At 38.2% G+C, this 24,934-nt stretch overlaps 2 protein-coding genes and 1 pseudogene across 2 annotated transcripts; 2 read left to right on the forward strand and 1 right to left on the reverse strand.

The window, feature by feature from the left end:
• Positions 1-12,274: 12,274 nt before the first annotated feature.
• Positions 12,275-13,174, reverse strand: LOC113305785 (transcription factor MAMYB-like). The gene has a single exon (XM_026554787.1). It carries the CDS (start codon positions 13,172-13,174, stop codon positions 12,275-12,277), a length of 900 nt encoding a protein of 299 aa, XP_026410572.1.
• Positions 13,175-13,377: 203 nt separating this feature from the next.
• LOC113305786 lies at positions 13,378-21,595 on the forward strand (annotated as a pseudogene).
• Positions 21,494-23,261, forward strand: LOC113302084. Its single transcript, XM_026550932.1, has 3 exons — positions 21,494-21,568; positions 21,736-21,815; positions 21,951-23,261. The coding sequence occupies exon 3, from the start codon at positions 22,138-22,140 to the stop codon at positions 22,786-22,788; it is 651 nt and encodes a 216-aa protein (XP_026406717.1). The 5' UTR covers positions 21,494-21,568; positions 21,736-21,815; positions 21,951-22,137; the 3' UTR covers positions 22,789-23,261.
• The last annotated feature ends 1,673 nt before the right edge of the window (positions 23,262-24,934 follow it).

The following is a 24,934-nucleotide window of genomic DNA, read 5'->3' on the forward strand; positions in this document are numbered from 1 at the left end:
TACCTAAAACCTCAATCGTCATTTTCATTCGTCAAAGAAAAATTATATCGATTATATTTCTACAAAACGAAATAAAATAATGATACTTATCGCGTTTCAGCAATCGTTTTCTTTTGATATCTATGGCAGAATAAAACGTCTTAAAATTGTTGGAACAATTGCTGAATTATGCCAGCAAAACAATCACAAAAAACAAACAAAACAATGTTATGGCTGAGTCGCGGATTAGGTCGTTTTCTTTAAGACGTTTCGAGGCTCTGCCCAAGATTGTGCAAACAGTTCTTCAATGGCGCGTCGTCCCCAGGATAAAACAACCGAGATCAATCTCTTACACAATCACTCTTGCACGGTGAGAGGATGTGAAACTTTTACACTTCATTCTTGCTCAGAAACTCATTTAGAAAAATAAGAGATGTTCACACACTTATTTTTCTTTCTCACAAAAATTCATTTTTCTGTAAAACTCAAGAAACATAAATGAAAACTCTCTATAAGAAAAAGGATCCTAAAACTCTTCTTCTCATTTTGTGTTTCCAACCAAAATTCTGATTTATACTCAAGAGTTTCAAAACATTTAAGTGCTATATGAAAATGTTATTATGGTGGAGTTAACACCATTAAAGACACAAATATATAACGGTCAAATTTTAATGAAAAATTAAATTTTCTTTTTGAAAAACATTATTAAGATGTTAATTAACATCATAACTCATTCAAGAAAAAACGGTTTTTGACATTAATTCAAAACAAATTTATTCTTTAAGAGAGAATAATTATCACGTTTAAACAATTTAAATGAGACACTAATTTTTGGAAATTAATAATGTTTTTAAAACATATATTCTCAACAGAAACACGCTAATCACTACCTCCCGCACAAATCCACTTCTCCACTACTTCACTTCTTCCACTTCCTAAGAGATCAGGTTGCACTGAATGAATTGTATAAATAGATTTTCAATCTATTTCACCCAAAAAAACACAAGTGTTATCAACGCAAGTAGACAGAAACCATTTTCTGACGCAAGTCATAAAAAAACCACACATTCATAATTCAACACTCTGATCTCAAACACCTTCTCCGCTTCCCTCCCTAAGATCAACCCTTCTCCTTCAACTTGTGACTAAATTGAGTCTGGAACGACCATTTCTTGGTTTAGGCCAGAGTCTTACAGATTGATTTCTCGAACCTAAAAGCATTCCCGTGCAGTGCATTTGTTTAGGATTTGAACTCGTTTCTCATCAACACACCCCAAATTACCAAAAACAGCAGAATCAGTTTTTACCCAAAAACAATTGGCGACCACAGTGGGATATTGATCTCTCGGTTGCAAAAAATCATTTTCCCTATCCTTTTTTCAATTTCCTAAAATTCTCAATATGGTTAATCTTAGGAATGGTTCAGAAACCCTCAATCCCAATTTTACTTCTCCCAGCACTGACAATACTTCACATATTATTCATGAATCCATTATTTCATTCAAAACCCTTGTGAGGCTATGGAGTCTCGATATTAACAATTATTCATGATTTGATGAAAATCCTGAATGATATTGTCAGGAATCAAGCTACTATTGTCAAGACGCGGGACGGAGAATTTGCGCTCTTGAAAGTCCTCACGGATCAACTATCGAAGGAACCAACACGCATTCATTCTGAAGGAAACTCCACCAACAATACATTTTGGATTAATACTGATGGTAGTAGTCCTTCTTCCAAGATTCATATTCCTAATCCTGGTGAGGAAGATGAAGCCTATGATCGTGTTGAATGAAAAAGCAGCCACCAACCTAACTTGTCTGCTCATGAAGATCGAGAGATGCTTCCTCAAACTCAGAAAGAATACTCGTGGGATTTAGCACGATCTCATCAGAGTCCTCACAATGAAAAGGTTATTTTATTATGTGCGTCCTTCCTAGAAAGTATCAATTCCCATATTACATCAGAAGCTGCTAAGAGATATGCTGCTACTTTACTCAGTGGATTCGAACCTTCCCAGAATGAAGAAACTCGTAAAGATGTTCAGGAAAGCAGGTTTCCTTCCAATAAAAGACCCAACCTCCAATTAATCACTCTTGAGGGTGGAAAGATAAAGCATCTGGGGAACAACTATCAACAATCTAAGCGTCCGACTCCCATTTCACATAGGACAAATGAGAATCCACCATTCCCAGATTTTCCCTTTCCAATGGAAGAGGTGATTGAACTGTTGGAGGTCTGGATACAAGATGACGTCATCAAGCTACCTCGTGTCAAACGTCCTCCAACTAAACAAGAAATGGAAGATCCCAAGTATTGCCGCTTCCATAGGTTTGTCAACCATCCTACCAGTGACTGCAACAAATTGAAGCACATCATCTAGGAGAAGATCGACTCAGGGGAACTTCAACTAGGCACTGCAGGAGTGTACAAGTATCATCCTCCTATTAGAAGCCGTTGCATGCTTTCTGGGGACTCCGTCTACAAAACTACGCAGTCAACCATGGAACATGTGTGTGAAATTCTCTCTTTCTCCAAGGCACAACGTCAAGATATCTTTTCCGCTCTAAATTGTGTTGTATCGGAAAAACAACTACCTTCGATCGATGAAGCTTTCCCCAGGCCTAAATCTCTTCTGGAAGACATGACTGGCATAAGCGGTTGGGGGATCTTAACCACTTCTTAGCTTAGATATGTCGAGTTGGGAAAAGCGTTGATTAAAGCAGGGACTACGAAGGGAAGTACAGAAGCGCCATATCGTATATCCAGAGGCTCAAACGCACGAGTAAGTCTTCTCGAACAACCACTTTTGCAGTCTGATAATCCTCATCTCATCAAGAACTGGGGACTTGATACGATCGTCAACCCGACTGCGACTAGGCGATGTGAAGAGGAAGCCGGTCCTGTCAATATTTTATTAAATGTTTAGAAGAAGTCTCGATCGAGGATAAGAGGTCCAGAGGTCAAGTAGCATGATCCTTACCTATTTCTAAAATTAAACAAGGTGACTATTGCAAACTCCTTGGTACTGATAGCTGTGAGGAGTAGAAATACGCACTAGATAGCTCCCGTCAGTTCCTGAAACATTATATTGCCATTTCCCTAGTATTTCCATTGTTTTCATACAATACTTACGATTCATCCAAAATGTTTGCACCAATTTGCATTCATAATTAAGATTTCAGTGAAACACCATTTCTTTCACAAAACAAAAACCTTTATTCTTCAAGAGCAGCCGCCTACCCGTTCAAAACCAAATCAAACCACAAAGGAATGTCTCGTCTTTCCAAAACACCTAAAGGGAAAAGTCCTGGGAAGGAAATAAAGGCATTCAAGGGAAATCATTCAACAACATTTCATCTTTTAGAGAAAACACTTTTTATATCCCGAAGAGTAGCCTGCTTCAACTTCAACTCCTGAGACAGTTTCTCAATGAAAATTTGGGATTTTGGAAATCCCTTCACATAACTAGGAAACATTAAATTCGAAGTCTACACACATGTCTTGAGGATACTTCCGATATTCAATCACTCATTCAGAAGCAACCTACTTCTTCAATATTCGGGCGTACAATTCAGCATACTTCTGACACGTTGAACCCCCTAATTAACACGTGATTTACATGAGGAGCATCAAATTGAGGGTCGAGGGCGCATTCACGTCCTCAAAACCGTCGGTCGCCTCCATTACCTCTCTGTTCTTCCTGCAACGTCATCTCGGATACATGTAAGTCCAACAAGGGCAATCATCTTCTCAAAGCATTAAAACTACGAAAGAAGTTGAGCAAGATTAGTTCGAAGCTATCCAGATAATTCGTCCAGTCAAACAGAGAAAAACATGTACATGCACGTACATCAGAAGAATTGGAGATCACTATAGCTGCTCGAGCGCCACCTGCAATCCTCTCTGACGGAACCTATTTCTCTCGGGGACTGCCTCCACCTTGCCTAAATGATATCACTCATACGCCCACTGAACAACTTAAAGTCGAGGCCTCTTGCAATCGATCACAACGGAGTTCGAAATTTTTTGAAATTTATTGGAGAGGCTAGAGACAGAAATTGCACATTCCAGAGAAGGTCGATGGTACAGCTTCTACACCCTCTGATCCATAAAGAAGAATCGTCACGTGATTAAGATGAGTCCTAACAATTGTATAGGACACTTCGAAGAATTCATCATCCATATTGGGCGTGTCTTTGGAATCATTAATTCCCCTTGGCTTAGTAGCGGAAATATCCCCAGATTGCTTTATTGTTGTTGATACTCGCTCCGCTACTGACAAAGAAAGTCAATCACATCGAATTGAACGTGGATATTGCACTCACATTAAGAATATGAAGACGAGATGGAATTACCTTGTTTTGTGTACATGAATATGGGTGGGTCTTGATGTTCGTGCAAAACAGGAAAGAGCATAAGCTCCCTTTACACCCGACGAAATTTTAAAGCGAGAAAGGGTTTCTTCCTCTCGCTCATACGAACGGGATTTAGAGAATCTAGTTGAGCTCCAAGGATTTGATCATCCATGCCGCTTTATTTTCTTACCATTGATGAGCAAGAGCGGTGATTTGTTGACAACCCCTGATTGAAAGCTGCTTCGCCAGTACGACTGCAAAGGAAGTTCAAACCAAGCGATATACCTATGGTAACATCTATCTAATTCATATTGTTGGTTTTATTTTTCGTCTGTCACCATCTAGTGCTTACCCCGCAACAATGTCACTGTTACGTGCTAAGCATGGGACTTAATATTGATGGTGGTTTTTAGTTTAGGGCGAAAATTGTAAAAGTCTATCTACTTGACCCGACATCGGAAGTAATAGACCTTGATATGTCTATATTCCGCAAGGAATTTGAAGAATATATCAAAATCTGATGAGTGCCTATGTCGCTCTTCATATTGTATTGAAACTCAATCTATTAGATGAATTGTTCACTAGTATAGAGCCTAATGAGTATTTAATCTCCTAATTGCATGATTCACTAATGAAATGGAGCTATTTAAAAGTGTTGACTGCCTAAAGCCTCTTCTCTCATATATGTATTGAGCAATTCAATATATTTATGTATATAAAATTTACTCAGAATGGTGCATGTAGCAAAAATCCCAAATATTCTATAAATTTTATCTTACACCAACATCATTCACTAATGCATAGCCTGCCTAGTGTTTTCCTGAGCTATATTCCCCATCCGAACTCTCAATATTGGCATGACATGACGATTAATGTTCACTCGCAACGGAGTAGCATGAATCTCCCGAAGTGTCAGTATGGGGACCTGCATGAAAACACCCACATAGGCTACACCACCCTCTGACAAAGAGATCAGCGCATTCGCACACCTTTTAATTAAAAGTTGGCGCGATCGAACACGGTTAAATTCCTTAAGAAAAATCTAGACTGTTAATATCAATCTCAAAAATAATCACGGCCGCACGATTTGGCCGCGCGATTCAATAGACCTAGCCTGCTCCTAACGGAATTAGGCAATCATTACGATGGCCACCGGCAGTCCCACTAAAGCCCTAGTTGATCGAGTTCTATTCAATTGACTCCGAAGCGCCCTGAACGTCAACTCTAAAATGGGTGTTCGCGCAAGATCAAACGAGCTAAGACCGTTGAAAACGGTCTTAGAAGCATCACAAACGTCCAACTTTGCCAGCCTGGTTGGACGGCTTGGATTCTCCGACGAACAGTTAAGGAAGCGCAAGCATGATCATCAGTGGGCCCATTAGTGCCCCAGTCGATCGACTTGCATGCATCAAACCTATAGAGTTCTCAATCGCTTACCCAAACATGGGCGTTCACGTTGTGTAAAATAGCTCAAAGGAATTGAGACCGGCAAAGACGGTCTCAAAATGCATCACGTCTGTCCAACTTAGCCGGCCTAGTTGGACGGCTTAGATTGCATCTTGAGCGATCAAATAAGCGCTGACGTGTCCACCGGCGACCCAGCTACACCCATGGTTGATCGACTCGCTCACGGCAAGCCGATAATGTATAGAATCGTTCACCCAAAGTAGGGTAAATGCGCTGCTTTAGAAACCCTAAATTACGTTTACGGCAACAGACTACTGCCGCAAATCGATCACAACCATCCAACTTCGCCATCCGAATTGAGTGGCTTAGATTTAATTTTAGGTGACCCAGGGGATGTCAGCGTGCTCGCTGGCAACCCACCTTTGTACATGGTTGATCGACCTACTCAAATCCAAATGCAACACGTCGAATCGCTCGCTCAAAAGGGAGTTGGTTGATCGACCCCCAAACCCTAAAAATCGTGTCAACGGCGTTGAACAACTGCCGCAAATCAATCACGACCATCCAACTTCGCCAGCTTATTAGGACGATGTAGATTTATTCTCAGAAAATTAAAAAAGTGGCGCTGTGAACACCGACCATCACTCCTCCACATGGAGTGATCGACCAGATGGTAGTTTTCCCATAAGATACTCGAACAATCACCCAAAGTGGTCGACCCCGCTACCCTTTTAAGACGCTTATCCGCGACATATTCTATCAGGCTCTAAAAGAATGATGCTTCATATACATCGATTAAATTGAGCTTCTTACGATGCTTCACATGCATCAAATACATACGATATTTCATGTCGGCCTCATTAACAACTTGGCTGTTTCACCTAATAGCACCATGCTATTCTCCGCGGCGGGTCCCACGACTTGACCCACTTATTCAAGACATCAAACATGTCACAAACTGGGGGATGCTTACTGGGGTATTGATCTGGCAGTTTACAGCGTGCGGCATGCAACGCGTCCATTACGAGAACGTGACAGGAAAGACAGACGATTAACAATAGTGAGAGTATTGGAAGGACGTGTGATCAGTTTTCCTTCATAACGGAAACACCATAATCACTACCTCCCACACAAATACACTACTTCACTTCCTCCACTTCCTAAGAGATCAGGGTGCGCTCAATAACTTGTATAAATAGATTTTCAATCTATTTCAACAAAAAAAAAAACACACAAGTGTTATCAACGCAAGTAGCCATAAACCATTTTCTGATAAGCAAGTCATAAACAACCACACCTTCATAATTCAACACTCTGATCTCAAACACCTTCTCCGCTTCCCTTCCTAAGATCAACCCTTCTCCTTCACCTTGTGACCGAATTGAATCTGGAACGACCATTTCTTGGTTTAGGCCAGAGTCTTACAGATTGATTTCTCGAACCTAAAAGCATTCCCGTGTAGTTCATTTGTTTAGGGTTTGAACTCGTTTCTCATCAACACACCCCAAATTACCAAAAACATCAGAATCAGTTTTTACCCCAAAACACTAGGTTCCCAGACTTTCTCAAAATCAAGTACGCATACGGGTATGCATACCATGGTTCCCGGACATGGATTACATATATGCAAGCACGCATACTATGCTTTAAATCCAATTGTTCTAAACTCTCATTTCAATCATTGAAACATTCTCGGAATACAGGAATAGCTGTCTCACACAAACAATTAGCTTCAAAGCAATTTTCAAGTGATCGAATGATCAATACGAAACATTCTGAGTCTACATCAAATGACTTTCTCATACAAATCATGTAAGAAGTTACCAGGCGATTTTCACATGATCATCTTTTGAATTTTGTAAAGAATATAAGATGAACTTGGTTAAAGCGAAATCTTACCAACACATATTTCGAGAAATATGTAAGCAAGTTAAACTCATCTCAAAATATCAAATGTGTATAAATGAAGTCTATATAACTATACGACTTTTGTCTCAAATAAGAGATAGAGTAGATATACTTTTGAGTGATAAATGAGTTCAAGTCTCCACATACCTTTTGTTGATGAAGTTCCACAAGCTCCCCTTAGCAGTTCTTCGTCTTCAATCGATGAACACCGTGAAGTATAATGCTCAACTACACTTTCTATCCTAATCCAAGAATTAGCTATATGTAGATTAGGAATCAATACTTATAGTTTTAGTAACTAAACTTGACAACAAGCTTGAGATAGAAACACTTGCGAATTCGACCGAGCAGTGCTCTAACAAAATGAAAATCTATTTTTTACTAGTATCAAATGGTCTTAATGTGATGGTGCTTTTGAACTTATGAAGGGTGTTTTCAGGCAATTTTTTGATACAACTGGTATTAGTATCTCTTGTTCATGTCCTCATTCCTCTCAAAAAAATGGTCTTGCAGAGAGGAAACACCAACACATCACATCAGTTAGTAACACCATGTCCTTTCAGGCTTGTTTACCAAAATCCTTTTGGTTTTACTCATTTCTTACAACTACATATCTCATCAACAGAGTTCCTGCTAAATTACATAATTTTTCTTCTCCTTTTTGAGATATTATTTCACAAGATACCTTATTACTCATTTCGCAAGGTATTTGTCTGTGCTTGTTACCCTTATTTGGGTCCATATAAGAAGGATATGTTAAGTCCCAAGTCATCTAGATGCACCTTTCTTGGTTATAGTCCTTACACAAAGGCTATAGATGTTATGAGAATCCACCAAGAAAATTTACATTTCCAGACATGTGGTGTTTGATGAAACAAGTTTTCCCTTTTGCACTTGGACATCTTCTCCTTCAGAAACTGATAATCATGCAAATACTTTCACAGCTACTACTTCAGTGCAATTGGAGCTTATTCCAAACTCAACTTCTGAGCCATCTTCAAATTCTGTTGTTGAATCTACTTCAAAACTACTTGTACCTGATTCACCTACTAACATTGTTACTCAGCCATCCAACACAACATCTTCAGTACGCCACATTCCATCTCTTCACACTATAGTTACAAGGTGTAAAGATGACATAGTCAAGCCAAAATATCTACCTGACTATGTTACTCACTACACTGTTCCTCATCCCATTCACTCAGCCTTTACTTCAATTGTGACTCTCCCCAAAGAGGCAAGGACTTACTAGACAACTGTTAAGAGTGTGGAATGGCTAAATGGTATGAAACAAGAATATGAAGCCTTAATGTTGAACAACACATGGTCCTTGGTTGAACCAACTCCTGATATAAATATATTGGGTAGTAAATTGGTCTATAAATTGAAGCTCAAACCTGATGATAGTGTTGATAGATGCAAGTCCAGATTGGTTTCTCAGGGATTTAGTCAACAAGATGGTATGGGTTACAATGCTACATTCAGTCTAGTTGTGAAAACCACCACAATAAGAGTAATTCTAACTATTGCACTGACTAACAAATGGTGCATCAGACAATTGGATGTCTCCAATGCTTTCTTACATGGAGATCTAGCTGAGAAGGTGTATATGAAACAACCTAAGGGATTTGAAGATCCTTTGAAGCCAGATCATGTTTGTCTTCTTCACAAGTCTCTTTATTGTCTTAAACAAGATCCAAGAGCTTGGTTTGAAAAATTCAGTGGCTTTCTTCTAGATGTTGGGTTTGTCATGTCTAATTATGATCCTTTCATGTTCATATATCTCCGTGGAGATGACACTGTTGTACTTCTTATTTATGTGGATGACATCATACTTACAGGTAGCTGAGAATACTTTCTTACCTCCCTAATCAGTCAAATGAGTGCTCAGTTTTCCATGAAAGATCTAGGTGATCTATATTATTTCTTGGGTATTGAAGTTATTTTGTCTTTTTCAAGAGATACTCCGACTCTTACTCAGCAAAAGTATACAATTGATCTCCTTGTTAAAGCGAATATGACAGATTGTAAACCACGTTGTACACATGCCTCAACTGAGAAGAGAGCTTCAATTCATGATGGTGAACTACTTCTTGATGCTTTGAAATTCAGAAGTATAGTTGGAGGGTTTCAGTACCTTATACTCACTCGTCCCGACGTCACATTTGCGGTTAATTACATCTCCCAGTTCATGCATGCTTCTACTATTACTCATATGCTTATTCAAATTCTGATTGGGCTGGTTGCCCGGGTACAAGACGATCCACTTCTGGCTATTGTGCATTTTTAGGTAATTCCTTGGTCTAGTGGTCCTCCAAGAAGCAGCCAACAGTTTCTAAAAGCTCAACAGAGGCTGAGTATAAAGCTTTAAGTGTTTTAGCCGCTAAGGTGATGTGGTTGTCTGGTCTTCTTGAAGAACTACACATTAGTCATACCAAACCACTTTTTATCTACTGTGACAACATGGGTGCTCGGTTCTTGGCCTCCAATCATTCCATGCAAGAACTAAGCATACAAGTAAGGTGAAAGCACGTCTGACACAGAGATGGAGTCGAGGAAGAAGAAAAACTCGACAAAGAAAGAGGTAAATAAAGTGTGGGACTAACGTAAGGGGCATTCTATTTAAATAAATTACGGAAATAGGAAAATCCAACGGTTGAAAATGCAAAAATCCAACGGTCTGTAACAATAATACAAACAAAATTTTGTGTGTGACAAAATTTTGTCTGTGACAAAATTTTGGGTGTGACGAGAATCTTTTGAGATCTAACGGATAAGCTTTAAAGATGGGAGATCTAACGGCCAACATCAATTAACTTGTTGACTTTTCATTAGTCTTGCTGTCATTAAAAGGGGAGAGATTGAAGTGGATTATCACTTGTCGGGGATTTGATGGATGTTGGTACAGTGACAGTGCAGTATGTCTATTCATCTCATCAATTGGCTGATTTATTTACCAAGGGTCTCTCAGCAACTACCTCTTCTAATGTTGCTTGTCAAGTGATGCATTGTTCTCACCCTACATTAGATGGAGGGGGAGTGTAGGAAGTAGTTCAAGTCGTTTTCTTTTGAGTGTATCTGGAGTGTCATGTTAGACTCCTAGTTCTCTTTATGTGTTTTATCGTTACTGCATTTGCTTTCATTGCATCAGGGTTAGCTTATTTACTGCTGTTGTTCCTTTATATAGAACAACTCTCCTTGTACTCTACGTTTAATACTACTACTTTTCTATCCACATAACTTCCGTCACTTTCTTCATGTGATGCTAAAGAAGTGCAACATCTCATAGAAAAAGCTATGCCGCAAAGACTTAACATTTTCAAGTTTGTAGCATAGCCTTAGCTCCCCATAATGTTTGCTCTTAAAGGAGAAGAGCGCCTGCACTCACAACGGAATGCTGTAAATACACACAAATGTATTACCAACCCATCTTCATTCTATATTTAATTTTGACGTATTCACATAGCATATGTATAGCAAAATCTTAAATTGCATTCATCAAATATTCATAATTTCAGACAGCAGTAAGGAGTCTTTGCTTCCACATGGAACATCATAACCAAAAATAGATGCAGTGGCCCTGCTGACAACTTTTAAAACCCAAGTCCAGAGTTGTTTTCCTAGAACCTGTAAATAAAGATGAGAGTGCAGGTGTATGAAGTTTTTTCGAGGATAATGTGCAGAAAAATGTAGTAACTCTCGAATCTCTCATAATATCCCTTTGGCTCACAGCAGATCAGAATCCCACTCTAAGCCTCAGGTAAAACACCAAAGGTATTAAAAAGGTTACCAACACAGATGTTGGTGCAAAAGAAGTCCCACACTCACATAATCAAGAAGACCGTTAAAGATTATGCGAGGATCGACAGTTATAAACAACTATATCTCATAATGTCAGTCAGCACCTTTGCTGAGATTTGTTCTTGTGGGATCTATGGAACAACTATCATATGTTACTATCCTCAGAAAACACTTGCATTAATCCATAAAATAAGTCAAAATATCGTCCGAACCACCCAAATACCCATAGTAGTGCATTGAACTTCCCTAATGCTATACAGACAAAGATGCATAACATTAGAAATAGTGTACATGGGCTAACACTGTCGTCTAGTTGTGTTCAATATCTTAAGTCATAAATTAACTTCATATTCACTTTCCAAATCTGTAGATGTTAATGTTTGGAAATCCAAACCAAATTAGACTAAGTCAGTCCATAGAAATATAGAACAGTTCATGGGTATTACATGGAATGGGAAACAACAATGAAAATCTACCTCATGAATGAAAAATAAATGATAAAGACAAGTGCCCAATCTAGTCCAAACATAAACTTAAAGAACTAAAGATAAATAACTTTATTTTACTTGCATTCATTTGCAGTGATTCCTCAAGAAATCTATTGTAACTTTGTTTAGTGTACTGAAATGGGTTTTACAATTGCTACCCATTAGATTAAAGATCCTTGTCTAGGTAAATAAAAAAACATGAACAATTGAAAACAAATTATACCCTAGTAAAATTAAAACGTAATCTGGATTCTCCTCATTAACAAAATATAGACCATACCTCTCGAAATGCTTCCAAAACAAAAAGCCAATAACCGCAAACAAACTTAAATTCTAATCCCCAGAGGTTTTGGAACTACGAAAATCGTTTTTCAACTCCTTTGCCCTTTTCATACATACAGCTTTAGATTTACCTGGAACAGCAACTGCAATCTTCTCCCATCTCATTGCAACATCCTTTGGAAATGCTTTCAAAGCATTAAGAAGAGCAACATCTTCAGCAGAAGTCCAATTTGGGTTTTCTTTCTTGTCATCATTAATCAATTCGAAATCCCCATTTGATTCTTCCACCAATCTCTTATCCAATGGTTTTCTCTGTTTCAAAAACTGAGAAAATGAATCACCATTACCTATTTTCCTTTCTGATAATGATTTCCCCATTTTAATCACACTTTCTAATCCATGCCTACCTTGAAAAGCTTCAGTAATTAATTCCCATCGTTTGGGTTCTCCAACTGGATGTTTCAAAATCTGTTTCTTCAATATCTCAAAATCTTCTTCCACCCATTCTTTCTCTTCATAAACCACATCAGTAGTATTCGTGTTCATCTTCAATTTCTCAGAACTCTTGGCATTAACATCCCTGAGATCTTCATTTTTCTTAACTGTTTGGTGTTGTTTCCTACCTCTTCTCTTATCCCCGATTTGATCTGCCTCATCCTCTTCATTTAGTGGTTCAAGGATTTGACCTTGACCAACACGAATATCACCAGCAGTGATTGAATTAGGAGCAAATGGACCGACAATTAGTGAAAGAGAAAACCAAAATACAATGAATTTTAGGGTTTCGGATTCAAAAACAAAGATTGACGTAATAATAAGAATTATAGAGACGATGATGCATGAAACTGCAAGGGTTTTGTTTACTTTAAAGTTTTCAGGTTCTGATTTTGTTGATGCCTTGGATTGAAACATAAATCTAGAAGGTCTACTCTCTTCATCTAAAAACTCCATCGCTCTGACCTTAATCTTAACTAGAGAGAATGAGAGAGTTGGGCGTAAAGAAGACTATTTAGGAACCCCGAAAAATGGAAACACTTTCCGGTTCGGATACCGGGTATGGATGCGGTTCTTAGATGAACCCGATGTTTGTTAGTCCGACTCTCTGTTGGTATTTATTTACTACTGTGTTTCCACAGTCGCTCTCGTTTTCTTTGGTTCACCACCACCTTCTTCCAAGTAAAACCCTAAACCGGATTAGAGGATAAAAAATGGGGATACCAGCATTTTATAGATGGTTAGTTACGAAATACCCATTATCAGTTGTTGAAGTTCTTGAAGAAGTACCTGGTGTTGTTAATGGTGAAAAAATTCCACTTGATACTAGTAAACGTAACCCTAATGGTGTTGAATTTGATAACCTGTATCTTGATATGAATGGAATTATTCATCCTTGTTTCCATCCTGAAGGCAGGGTATTGTAATTTTTATCATCTCTTCCTGTTTCTCAGTTTATTTGTTTCTCTACTTTGAATTTTAATTTTAATGTTTAACTTTTCTGTATATATAGCCGCCTCCTGATACTTATGATGAAGTATTTAAAGATGTATTTCGATATATTGATCGAATTTTCTCGCTTGTTCGACCTCGCAAGATTCTCTATATGGCAATTGGTGAGTTACACAATATGTGAACTGTTTATAAGTATCTTTGAATTTTTTGCACACTTTTCTTACATAAGCTTTTTCTTTGTTTCTGTTGGCTTCCTGTTGGAATAGACGGTGTTGCACCTCGAGCCAAAATGAATCAACAGAGAGCAAGGCGATTTAGGTTTTCAAAGGATGCGGCAGATGCTGTGAGTGGGTTTTTATTTTTTATTTATAAATTTTGGTGAATAAGAAATGAATCTACAGACTCTGGCTAAAACAAAGTGGCATAATCAGTCTATGTTGGATTCAGTTTTCTAGCTCTTTTACAGCACAATCCAGTCCACCTTTTCTTAATTTATTTATTCTACTAGTGAGTAGTGATTACTGTGTACCACTTAGAAGTCCTGCGCAGCTATTTTGGGAGTTGTTCATAACTGAGTTTTGTTAGGCTGCTGAGGAGAAGCTGAAACACGATTACGAAAAAATGTTGCCTACATTGGAGCAAGCGAAGACACTTGATTCAAATGTAATCACACCTGGAACAGAGTTCATGGCTTCATTGACATCTGCTCTTCAATACTATATACATCTGAGGCTTAATTCAGATCCAGGGTGGCGGGGAATCAAGGTAAGTTAATATGCATATTTTTGCCATTTTTATATTTTTGTTCCCTTCCCATCTCCGGCAATATCCTTATTGGATTTAGATAAGATTCTGAATCTCAGTATACTGGTATTTTGAAGGTCATTCTTTCCGATGCTAGTGTGCCGGGTGAAGGGGAACACAAGATAATGTCATACATCCGCTTGCAAAGAAACCTACCGGGATATGATCCAAACATGCGGCATTGTTTGTATGGGCTGGTAAGCAAAGTAGCTTCCTTTGTTCTTGTGTTTGAGATATATTAGCTAGCTGCCGCTGTGCTGTCTCTTAGTTAGTGTCATGATAGATTTTTGCACTACTCCTTCTTTCAGGATGCCGACTTAATCATGCTTGGTTTGGCTACACATGAAATACATTTTGCAGTTCTCAGAGAGGTATTTGTGCCTGGAAGTACGAATTATTTTAATGGTTTTTTCCTTTTGGTGTTGGAGCGTCAAAAAATTCATTTGCTGAATTGATTTCTGTTCTTGCACAGGATGTTCGTATGGATCAGAACAAATCGAAGCGGGGAGCAGAGGCGAAGTCGAAGCTTGAAGGCAAGGACGCAAATGATAACATCTCGAATCAGTGCTTTGTGGTACGTTTTGTTGTTCAAACGAATTACTGAATGTAAAGAATTTTTTATTCAGTCATCAACTCAAGTAGGTATCTTGATTTAGTAGGTACACATTATATGCAGTCTATATATGACTGCATTAGCAAGCCAATTTGTTACTATATTTTAATGAGTATGGAGTGGTATTTTTAATGCTAAAATGGAGACTTGGAGACCAACAGTAGTCAGTAGGTACTTATTTCTAGGCGAAGCAATTCTGATTTCTACAGCTGCTACAGAGAAATGAAAACGACAAAATTTTATCGGAGGAAAGCAGTAACTTTGTTAAAAACCCCATTCGGGAGACACAAGTGGTATTGATGAGGATGATGGTGGTGTTGAAGTAGTTATGAGTCTTATGACACAATGGTAGAGGTATTGGTACTTCTTTCTAGGTGAAGCAATTCCATTTTCTACTGCTACTACAGAAGAAATACAACACAGAAAAAAACACAACAGAAATAAAAACAGAAACAAGAAAATTTACCGCGGGGAAGCATTAACTTTGTATAAAAAAACCATTCGGCAGAAATATACGAGTGTACTTGTAATGATTGAGTGGTTGAAATAGTAGTGATGAGGATGATGGTGGTGTTGGAGTAGGTATGACACAGTAATAGAGGTATTATGTGGTAAGGGACTGGAGTGGTGATGCTGAACTGGCGATTTCCATTGGTGAAGATGGCAGTGCCAATTGCTAGTGGTGGTGCCAGTAGTCTGTCATAAGTTGAACGCCTTAGTTGTGTAATACATTTTACTCTCTATAATCAGAAGCGGAAACTCTGCCTGCCTTAAGTTGTAGAATAATTACCATTAAAGTCATGTTGTACAAGACACTAAATTAACTTTAGGTTTTATCTCAATCCCTCATTTGACTTTATTTGAACAATTTAACGAGTTGTACCATTCTCATTACAAGGTTGAGTTCTTTTAGTCTTAACCATTTTCTTACTCATTGGCACCACTATCTCGTTACGAGATATCATAACTGTATGTACCATAATTAAACAATGAAGGTAGTGATTAGCTTACTAATACTGAGTAATCAAAGTTGCTGGCATGAGCAGTTTGATTGTAATTTTCGGGAGTTAATCGTGTTCCTTGACAGCCATATGGATATTGTGCTTACCTTATCTATCAGTTAGTTCCACATGGAACGTAGATATTTTATGTGAACATTTTCATGTTTTACAGGAATTTACATCCACTGAAAATCAAAATATCTATCATTTCCTGTGGTAATGACGTAATATTTTCACAATCACGCCATACTTTTTGAATTTTCTATGCCAGTTTCTCAACGTGTGGGTGCTCAGGGACTACCTGGTACATGACATGAAAATACCAGGTTCAGCAGTGAAGCAAGATATAGAGCGTCTGATCGATGATTTCGTCTTCATGTGTGTGTTTGTCGGAAATGATTTTCTACCCCATGTGCCATCGTTGGATATCTCAGAGGTTCGTCTTGGAGTGTGCTCATTTTTTTTGTAATAGACTACCATATTTTATGAATATAGTGTGATGCTTAAGTGTATTACAAATTGAAATCTATTTGGGAATAGAGCCAGACCCCAATCACAACTTGCACAAATGCTCATCTCATCACAAACAGCTGATTCTAAAGTCTGATTAGTGAATAGATGATTGTATTGTATTGTGAAATATAACACTTCTCTAATGACGCAGGGAGCGCTTGATCTACTAATGGATGTGTACAAAAAGGAATTTGTCAATATGGGTGGCCACCTTACCAATTCTTATGAGGTGCATATACCGCATATTGATTTGAAGCAGAAGAGTGCAGAACCATTTTGTTTTTCAACCTTCTCTTTTTCCTTTCTCGAGCATCACTTTTATCAATTCTGTCACGTTAGTTGCTTCTTGGCCGAATTTATTGAAACATGTCAGTGATATGCCAGATCACAACCTTTAAAATTTCCGTTTTTCTGATTCTTGAAAGGCATGCAGACTGTTAAGAGAACAATTTTCTTCTTATTTTTTCATTAACATGGCTATACGATGTTGACTAGTGTCTGGTTATGTTCTTGCCGTTCACTTGCTCAAATTTTGTAGTCCTGTAAAATCTGTTTTGGGCGTAATATCATATTTTATTATGAATTGAGCAATAGGGTTACACAGACAAATGAAATTAGGAACCTAGGAACCACCATCAGAAACTTTTAGTAGTAAGACCATCCTCTCTCTTACTGTTCATCCTAGCTTATGTGATTAGGTTCCACATTCTTGAAACATAACAGGTTATTCCTTTAGTGACATACATCAAAGACCGTATTTTGTGGCTTTCAGATCTAAATATATTTTTGTGCTACATTTTGGGTTTGTGAGCTAATATCTTACTTAAACCTGATACTACTTCCCTGGTCACTGGGTGTGGGCTCAACCTCGCCCCTTATAGTTGAACTTTGGGTAGCTTAGCGTCACCTTTTCATATTTTGACACTCATGCTTCTTTTCGGGTTTGTTTATGCTTAAGAATTCTACATTCTGAGTATCATTGCTTTCATGTGCTTGCACATTATCTTTGCCATTTTTTGAGCCACCTCTTGAGTGCAGTTGCTCTCATGTGTTCCAGATCCATAGTAGTTAGCCACCACATACTTCTGCATTGTACCGTACATAAAGACATATGTAATCTTTCTGGTGTTCTAGTTTGGGATTGGCAATTCTCTTCCTTTCCATTATACATGTTAAACAATTTTATTTGTAGGTTAACTTGAAACGCGTTGAGCACTTCTTGCAAATGGCTGGGCTGAATGAAAATGCCATCTTCAGAAAACGTAGCCAGGTTCTATATTTTCTCATATTTTCTTATATTTTTTTAATACAAGAATTGGCGCATAAAACATATTAACTTACCCATGCAGTTGATATTTTCTTTTGTTCTATTCTGCTACAAATATTGAACCATTTCTAACTCATCTCGGGAAGTTTCTGAACAATGACATTCAGTCCATGGCTACCCTTGAGAGAATATTGGTTAGAAGTGATAACTTGTCATGCATGTACAGTTGTGCTATGCCAAACTCTATTGAGTGTTCTGTATTTTCTTTTGTATTATTTCTTTAGTGAATCTTTGGTCTTTTACCTCGCCTTTCATGAGTGCTTTTTGTTCCATTGTACTGAAGTTGGTCCAGAAATAACCTGGCTATGATGATCAGGTAGAAAAGGAAAAACGTCAATTCTTTAAGGATATTCCGGGTGTAAACCGCGGTGGCTTGAAAGGCACACATAGGCTTCCTGAGCAAAAGAAGAATCCTAAAGCTTTCTGGGAATTCCTTGAGCATAGCTCAAAGACAGTTTCTGCTACATTAGGAAATGTGAGTATTTGGTGAATGTTTGGGCTTCAAGTGGAGTTTTCCTTTTAACGATTATCTGATGCTCTATAGATTTGTCGGTCATGGTATGTACTCGATCTGACAATATAAAATTGGTAACTACTCGCTTGATTCAGTCTGGTGCAGAGGAGGTTCCACCCCCCATCATTACTACAGCATCTAACGGCACACTGGCAGTAGTTGACAATGTTTGATTTCTCACCCCTTCTCTTCTATTCTTATTAAAGTTTAATCAAGGTTCCACCAACTTAGATGTTTCAATTCTTTAGCCTTGGTTGTTTCCATGTACACTCTTTTCTTCTTGTTAAGACACTGTTTCTTTTTCAAGTGAAATTAAAGCAAGTTTCTTTTTCATCTTATGTATAACTGACATTGTTAGATTCATCATTCATCCTACAAGATAATCAGCGTGACAATTAAAACTGATAGCCACGTTTTTTATTTAGTCCGGTGTAGAAGAGGCTCGGACCCACATCACTGTTTCAGCTGCTCCAGCATCTAGTGGCATAAGCGCATTTGTTGACAATGTCTGTTATCTTTACCTTTTCATTCTTACTGAAATTTTAAGTTGCTAATCATGGTTTATTTTAGACTTTTCATCTCTTTACCCTAAGTGGTTCTCACCTGCATTCCTTTTTCTTTCAACAATGCTAATGCTTCTTCGTCTCAGTAATCAAAATGTATAAAGATGATATTTTAAAAAGTGGTATGAAGATTGTAACTAATGCAGCAGCTTTCTTTTACATTGTTCTTGCAATCTTGTGTGAGTAGTGATTTACTGTCTTGGGCATGGTATTTGGATATGATAGGTTAAACTGGGAGAAGAGGGCTGGAAGAAGAGATACTATGCTGAGAAATTTGAAGCTGATACTCCAGATGAGATGGAGAAGTTTCGAATGCATGCAGTAAGTAAATTTGAATTCTTGAACACCGCATTAATTTGAATTATTCCAAGGTTCTTCTTTCCCACTGTGGTTGTAATATTATTCCATCCCGGTAAAGGTTTCTGGTAGCATGGGTCATATTCAGTCTATTACTTGTTTTCTTCTCACATTGGTTTTTGCCTCTGGAAACATACACGATGCGTCCATTTCTTTTGACCCCCCCTGAAATTTACATTCTTAGAATATACAGGGCCCCTTCTTGTAGAATACAATCTCCAGTTTCTGTTTGTATACATCATACCTATATTATCGACACTAAAAAAAACATAGTTGATGTTGATATGCAATTCTGAGTGGTTTCCCAACAAAAAATAAATAATTCAATCTGCAGGTACTGAAATGTATTGAGGGGATCTGCTGGGTCATGCATTACTACTACCAAGGAGTTTGCTCCTGGCAATGGTGAGGGCAGATATCTTCACTTTATAATTTTAGAAAACTTGTTGTTTCTTGGTTCTCACTTCTTATGTTGAACTTCACGATGATTGTTAGTTTTTTGAGCGTATTAAATACCCCACCCAAATGGTTAGGATGGGCCTTTATGATGAACAAGGTTGTTTTGATCATCTTTATAGTTTGTCCATGATTTTTTTCCTCTCTACCATGAGTCGGTCAAAATTGACTACAAAACTGTATACCCCAGGTTTTATCCATACCACTATGCTCCATTTGCTTCTGATTTTCATGGTTTGGAACAATTAGAGATCCACTTTACGCTCGGGGAGCCCTTCAAGCCATTGAATCAGTTGATGGCTGTTTTGCCAGCAGCAAGGTATGCCGTTAAGATTATCTTTTTCCTTGGTGATCTGATCTCTCAGTATGATGGCTGATCCAAATTATTCACACCTGCAGCTCGCATGCGCTCCCCGTGCTTTACAGAAAATTGATGACAGATTCAACATCACCTATTTTGGATTTTTACCCAGAAGGTAGGATATTATTGCCAACAGCCTGTGTTAGTTTTTTCACAGTAACAAATTTTTCTCCTAACTAGAAAGAAGCAACTTCTGTTGCAGATTTTGAGCTCGATATGAATGGGAAACGCTTTGCATGGCAGGTAAATTTTGCTTGTTCTAGTGTCGCAATATGACAGAGCCAAGTAGCTTACTCTTAAACTAATTCTTTTTGTTTGTGTTCTTTGCTGTGGTAGCTTGCATGTGTTTTCGGTTCTATGATGTAATTAATGTTATTAGCAGGGATTGATACTAAACATGCATATGTTATTGAGTAGCCATTTTTATGTTTTTTTGTTAACGGGTGTACAGGCTGTTTGTAAGTTGCCATTTATAAAAGAATCTCGCCTGCTGGCGGAGATTGCAAAGGTGGAGCATTTCTTAACAGTAAGTAAAATTTTGTGAATGTTTGTTGAGCAGATTCTATTTTAGAAGTTACCATCTATTCTCTGAGGTTTTGGAATGACGGAGTTTCTTGTTCTAGGAAGAAGAAAAGAGGAGAAACAGAGTGGGTTTGGATGGGCTATTTTTCCACATTTCACATCCTTTGGCGAACAGTGTTTTTTCATTTTGTAAGAATACGAAGGATCACCCAAAATTATCAATGGCCAAGGTCAAACGGAGAATCAATCCGGGTTTCAGGTTCGGATAGCTTGTAAAATCTTGTACTGCAGATTTAATACGTTCATATCTTCAATAGATTAAGGTTTAGAATCTCGTTATGTCTAAATGGTTGCTAGTAGAAGCTGAAGGAAAAATTTGATATAGGGTGCTTTATGGGCTATTGAAGGACAGCCTCAGTTAGGTAGTATTATCACCCATTCGTGGGTAATTACTGATGGTGATAAAAAGTTAAAAAACCCTACAAATATGAGTTATACATACCACCTTCGTATTTCCTGAATTTCAGTTCATGTTACTTTCTTCTTCCGATTATTGCTTAGCAATGTCATATGAACAGCGGAGGGATGAATGGGTACATGTATATATCTGCTGAATCTGGTTCAGAAGCCTGAAATCTGCTCGCCAGTTGAGGACATGGATATTATAAAATCAAATAAAGTCATGTAAGTTACACATCTGATCCTATTTTGATGTTCCTAACCTGATTGGGACAATACATCATCATCATCGTCTTATATCGACTGTCTGTTTGTCTTTTGATCTCCACAGAGCTGTCTTCTATAAACTGCCACCTCGTCACCCTCACATCCAAGGCCACCAGAAGGGGCGGTCATCCCTAGGAAGGTATACAGTGACATTTTCCTTAATTAGTGGCTGCTTTGTTAACTAATCCAATAATAACAAATATAACATGATTTGTTTCAACTTTACTAATTGATTCAGCTCTTGAAATCTCTATCAACCAATGTATTATCCTGTAACCTTCTTTTTCGATTCTTTGGCTCATCAAGATTGTGCGAAGGAAAGATATTTTTTTATCAGGAAAGTTATGGCACGAGAAGTCCAGCATCTTTGGATGTGATTCTGAAAGGTAATCAACTATCACTTGTGATCCCAGAGAAATATGTTCTATCTATGTCTTTCAAAGTACCCGACCTGTTTGTTTGATTGCTTTATGTAAATTTCTGCTAATCAATATGTTATATTTTCAACCTACTGTGTGCAGTTCCACAGTGAAGTCTATTTCAGGAAATCTTTTGGGAGAGTTGTCTCATAGACTCATATTGAGTTATTATGAACGAGACGTGAAAGAATTAACTCTCTCATGTGTTACTGAGCCGAAAGTTCAGGTGACCAAGCAAGGGGTGAAGAGGGAGCGTCAACAAAGTGGGGCTTCTATCCCATGTACAAAAATGAGTTTGATAAAGACCGTCCCTGAGAAGAATATAATGGAGATCTGTGACGGTCCAGAAGATGTCAGATCTATGAAATTTGATGGCGATGTTACTACTGCCACAGTTGCCACCCCATGTGAAAAAAGATCGAAAGAAACAGCTTGTGAAAAGACCAAAGAGAATAGTGAGACCGTCAACAGAATAGGGAAAAGGAAACGGAATGGACATGCTGAGCGCCTTAAAAAGTGGAAACTAAATCAGAAGGCAACCGCAGATCTTGATGACAGTTTAAGTACCAGCAAAGCTGGGAAAAGGGAACGGCGTGAAAAAGATGGTGAGCACCCGAAAAAGAAGACAACCCCGAAACTTGTTGGTCATGTTAGAGTCAACAACGCAGGGAAAAGGGATCAGGGTGAAAAAGATGCCGAGGGCCTGAAAAAGAGGAAACTCAAGCAGAAGACAATCCCAGAACTTGATGGTAATGTTACTACGACTACTGCTGCTGCTGCTACAGTTATCGCCCCATGTCAAACAGGTTCGAAAGAAACTGCTTGTGAAAAGATCAAAGAGAACAGTAAGAGCGTCAATAAAGCAGGGAAAAGGAAACATTGTGATAAAAATTCCAAGCGCCTAAAAAAGCGGAAACTAGAAGACAACCCCAGAACTTGATGGTAGTGTTACCTTTAATGCCACAGGTTCCGCCCCATGTCTGACGAGCTCTAAAGACACGTCTTCTGAGAAGATATCAGAGAATGGTGATATTATCATGGCGAGCAACAACAAGGAGGGAACAGCAATAAAAACGCTCTAAAGGATGCATAGAAGAGTGGAATGATAAAAAAGAAAGGAGGACAACCTCTCATTTAGAAGGCCAAACTCTGGTGTAAAAGAATACCTGCAACTGTGGACGATAAAAAGAAGAGATAAACAACACCTTGCTCAGAAAGCAAGTTTTCGTGCTAGATCTGAAGTTTTCTAGTTATTTGTTGTATTGGTACTATAGTCTGAATCCACTTGAAGTTTTCTAGTTGTTATTTGTTGTATTGGTACTATAATCTGAACTCACCCAATTTTGTGCGTCTAAAGCAATATAGACACTAGGAGCTTCAATCAATCATGGGGTGTCCCCCTTAGTAACATCTACCTCTCCGTCCTCATTTTCATTTGCAATTAATCTGAGATATTCAGCATCAACAGCAATTTTCACTAGAATCTCTGATTTTTAGATTACTCAATTGGTTACACAGCTCATGCTATATATATAAAGCTCAATATTCTTAATACTATAAACTAACAAGTAATATATTGTAAATAAGCGGAGTATCTATCCTATAAAATGCAACATTCTCACTCAAGTTGGTGCATAGATATTACATATGCCCAATTTTTCCAGAAAGTTTAAGTACTGCTTACTCGATACTGAGTGAGTAAGGATGTTAGCGAGTTGATCTTCAGAACGAATTGGTGGCAACTCAATAATCTTCTTGTCCAGCTTCTCTTTGATGAAAAATCTATCAACCTCCATATGTTTAGTATCATCATGTTGTACAGGATTATATGCAATATCACGTGCAGCTTTATTATCACAATACAAAAGAATTGATTCCTTAGGAAGAAACCCAAATCCTTGAGAAGAAACTTTAACCACAAAGTTTCACAGATACCATTCGCTAAACCTCTAAACTCAGCCTCAGCACTTGAACGTGAGACAACATTTTGTTTTTTGCTTCTCCATGTAACTAGGTTATTACCTCCCACAAAGGTAAAGTAGTCCGCAATAGAGAGACTGCCATCTATTTCTCCTGCATAGTCTGAATCTGTATATGCCACAATTCTTCGACAATCTTCATTTTTAGAAAATAAAAACCATTTTCCAGGAGCAGACTTCAAATACCGCAAGATACGTATAACTGCACCCATGTGTTGCTCTCCTGGATTGTGCATAAATTGGCTAACAACACTAAGTGCATAAGCAAGATCTGGCCTCATGTGAGATAGATATATACATCAATCTTCCCACAAGTCTTTGATATCCTCTTTTATCAACAAGTACTTGATCAGGCTCAATACACAGTTTCACCCTTTCTTCCATAGGTGTATGAACTGGTTGACATGCTGACATACCTACTTCTTGTAATAAATCAAGGATATATATTCTACTTGACAAGAAAATTCCCTTACTAGATCGAGATACTTCAATCCCAAGGAAGTATTTTGACGAGCCAAGGTCTTTCATTTGAAATTCCATAGACTTGGTAAATCTTCCAAACCATGCTCTTGGAGATTGCTTCAGTCCATAGAATGATTTATTTAACTTACATACCTTTTTACTATGGGATGAAGAAATAGTAATACCTGGCGGAAGCTCCATGTACACTTCTTCATATAATTCACCATGCAAAAAGGCATTTTTTACATCGAACTGCTGTAAAGTCCAATCTAAGTTTGCAGAGAGAGATAACAATACTCGCACTTGTTGATTTTAGCTACAGGAGCAAAAGTTTCAGTATTATCTATCCCATAAGTTCGGTTGTATCCCTTAGCAAATGTAGATGGGGAAAAACGATTCGCTGGATTTTCAGGGAATGGAGAGACGACCGTGTGACGGAGGCTCCTCAACCGAGCGAACTGCCGAACCTCAAACAGATGCACTGCACGGGAGTTCTTTGAGTTCAAGAGATCAATCTGTAGGACTCCGGCCTAAACCAAGACAGTGGTCGTTCCAGAGTCAATTCGGTCACAAAGAGGGAAGAGGGTTGATCTGTAGGAAGGAAGCTAAGAAGTGTGTGAGATCAATGGTGATCAAGGATTGTGA

Source organism: Papaver somniferum, chromosome 8 (genome assembly GCF_003573695.1).
Source record: "Papaver somniferum cultivar HN1 chromosome 8, ASM357369v1, whole genome shotgun sequence".
Taxonomy (NCBI): domain Eukaryota; kingdom Viridiplantae; phylum Streptophyta; class Magnoliopsida; order Ranunculales; family Papaveraceae; genus Papaver; species Papaver somniferum.

Excerpts from the sequence above, each read along its gene's own strand:
- LOC113305785 (XM_026554787.1), bottom strand. The coding sequence starts at position 13,174 with ATGGAGTTTTTAGATGAAGAGAGTAGACCTTCTAGATTTATGTTTCAA.
- LOC113302084 (XM_026550932.1), top strand. The coding sequence starts at position 22,138 with ATGAGTTTGATAAAGACCGTCCCTGAGAAGAATATAATGGAGATCTGT.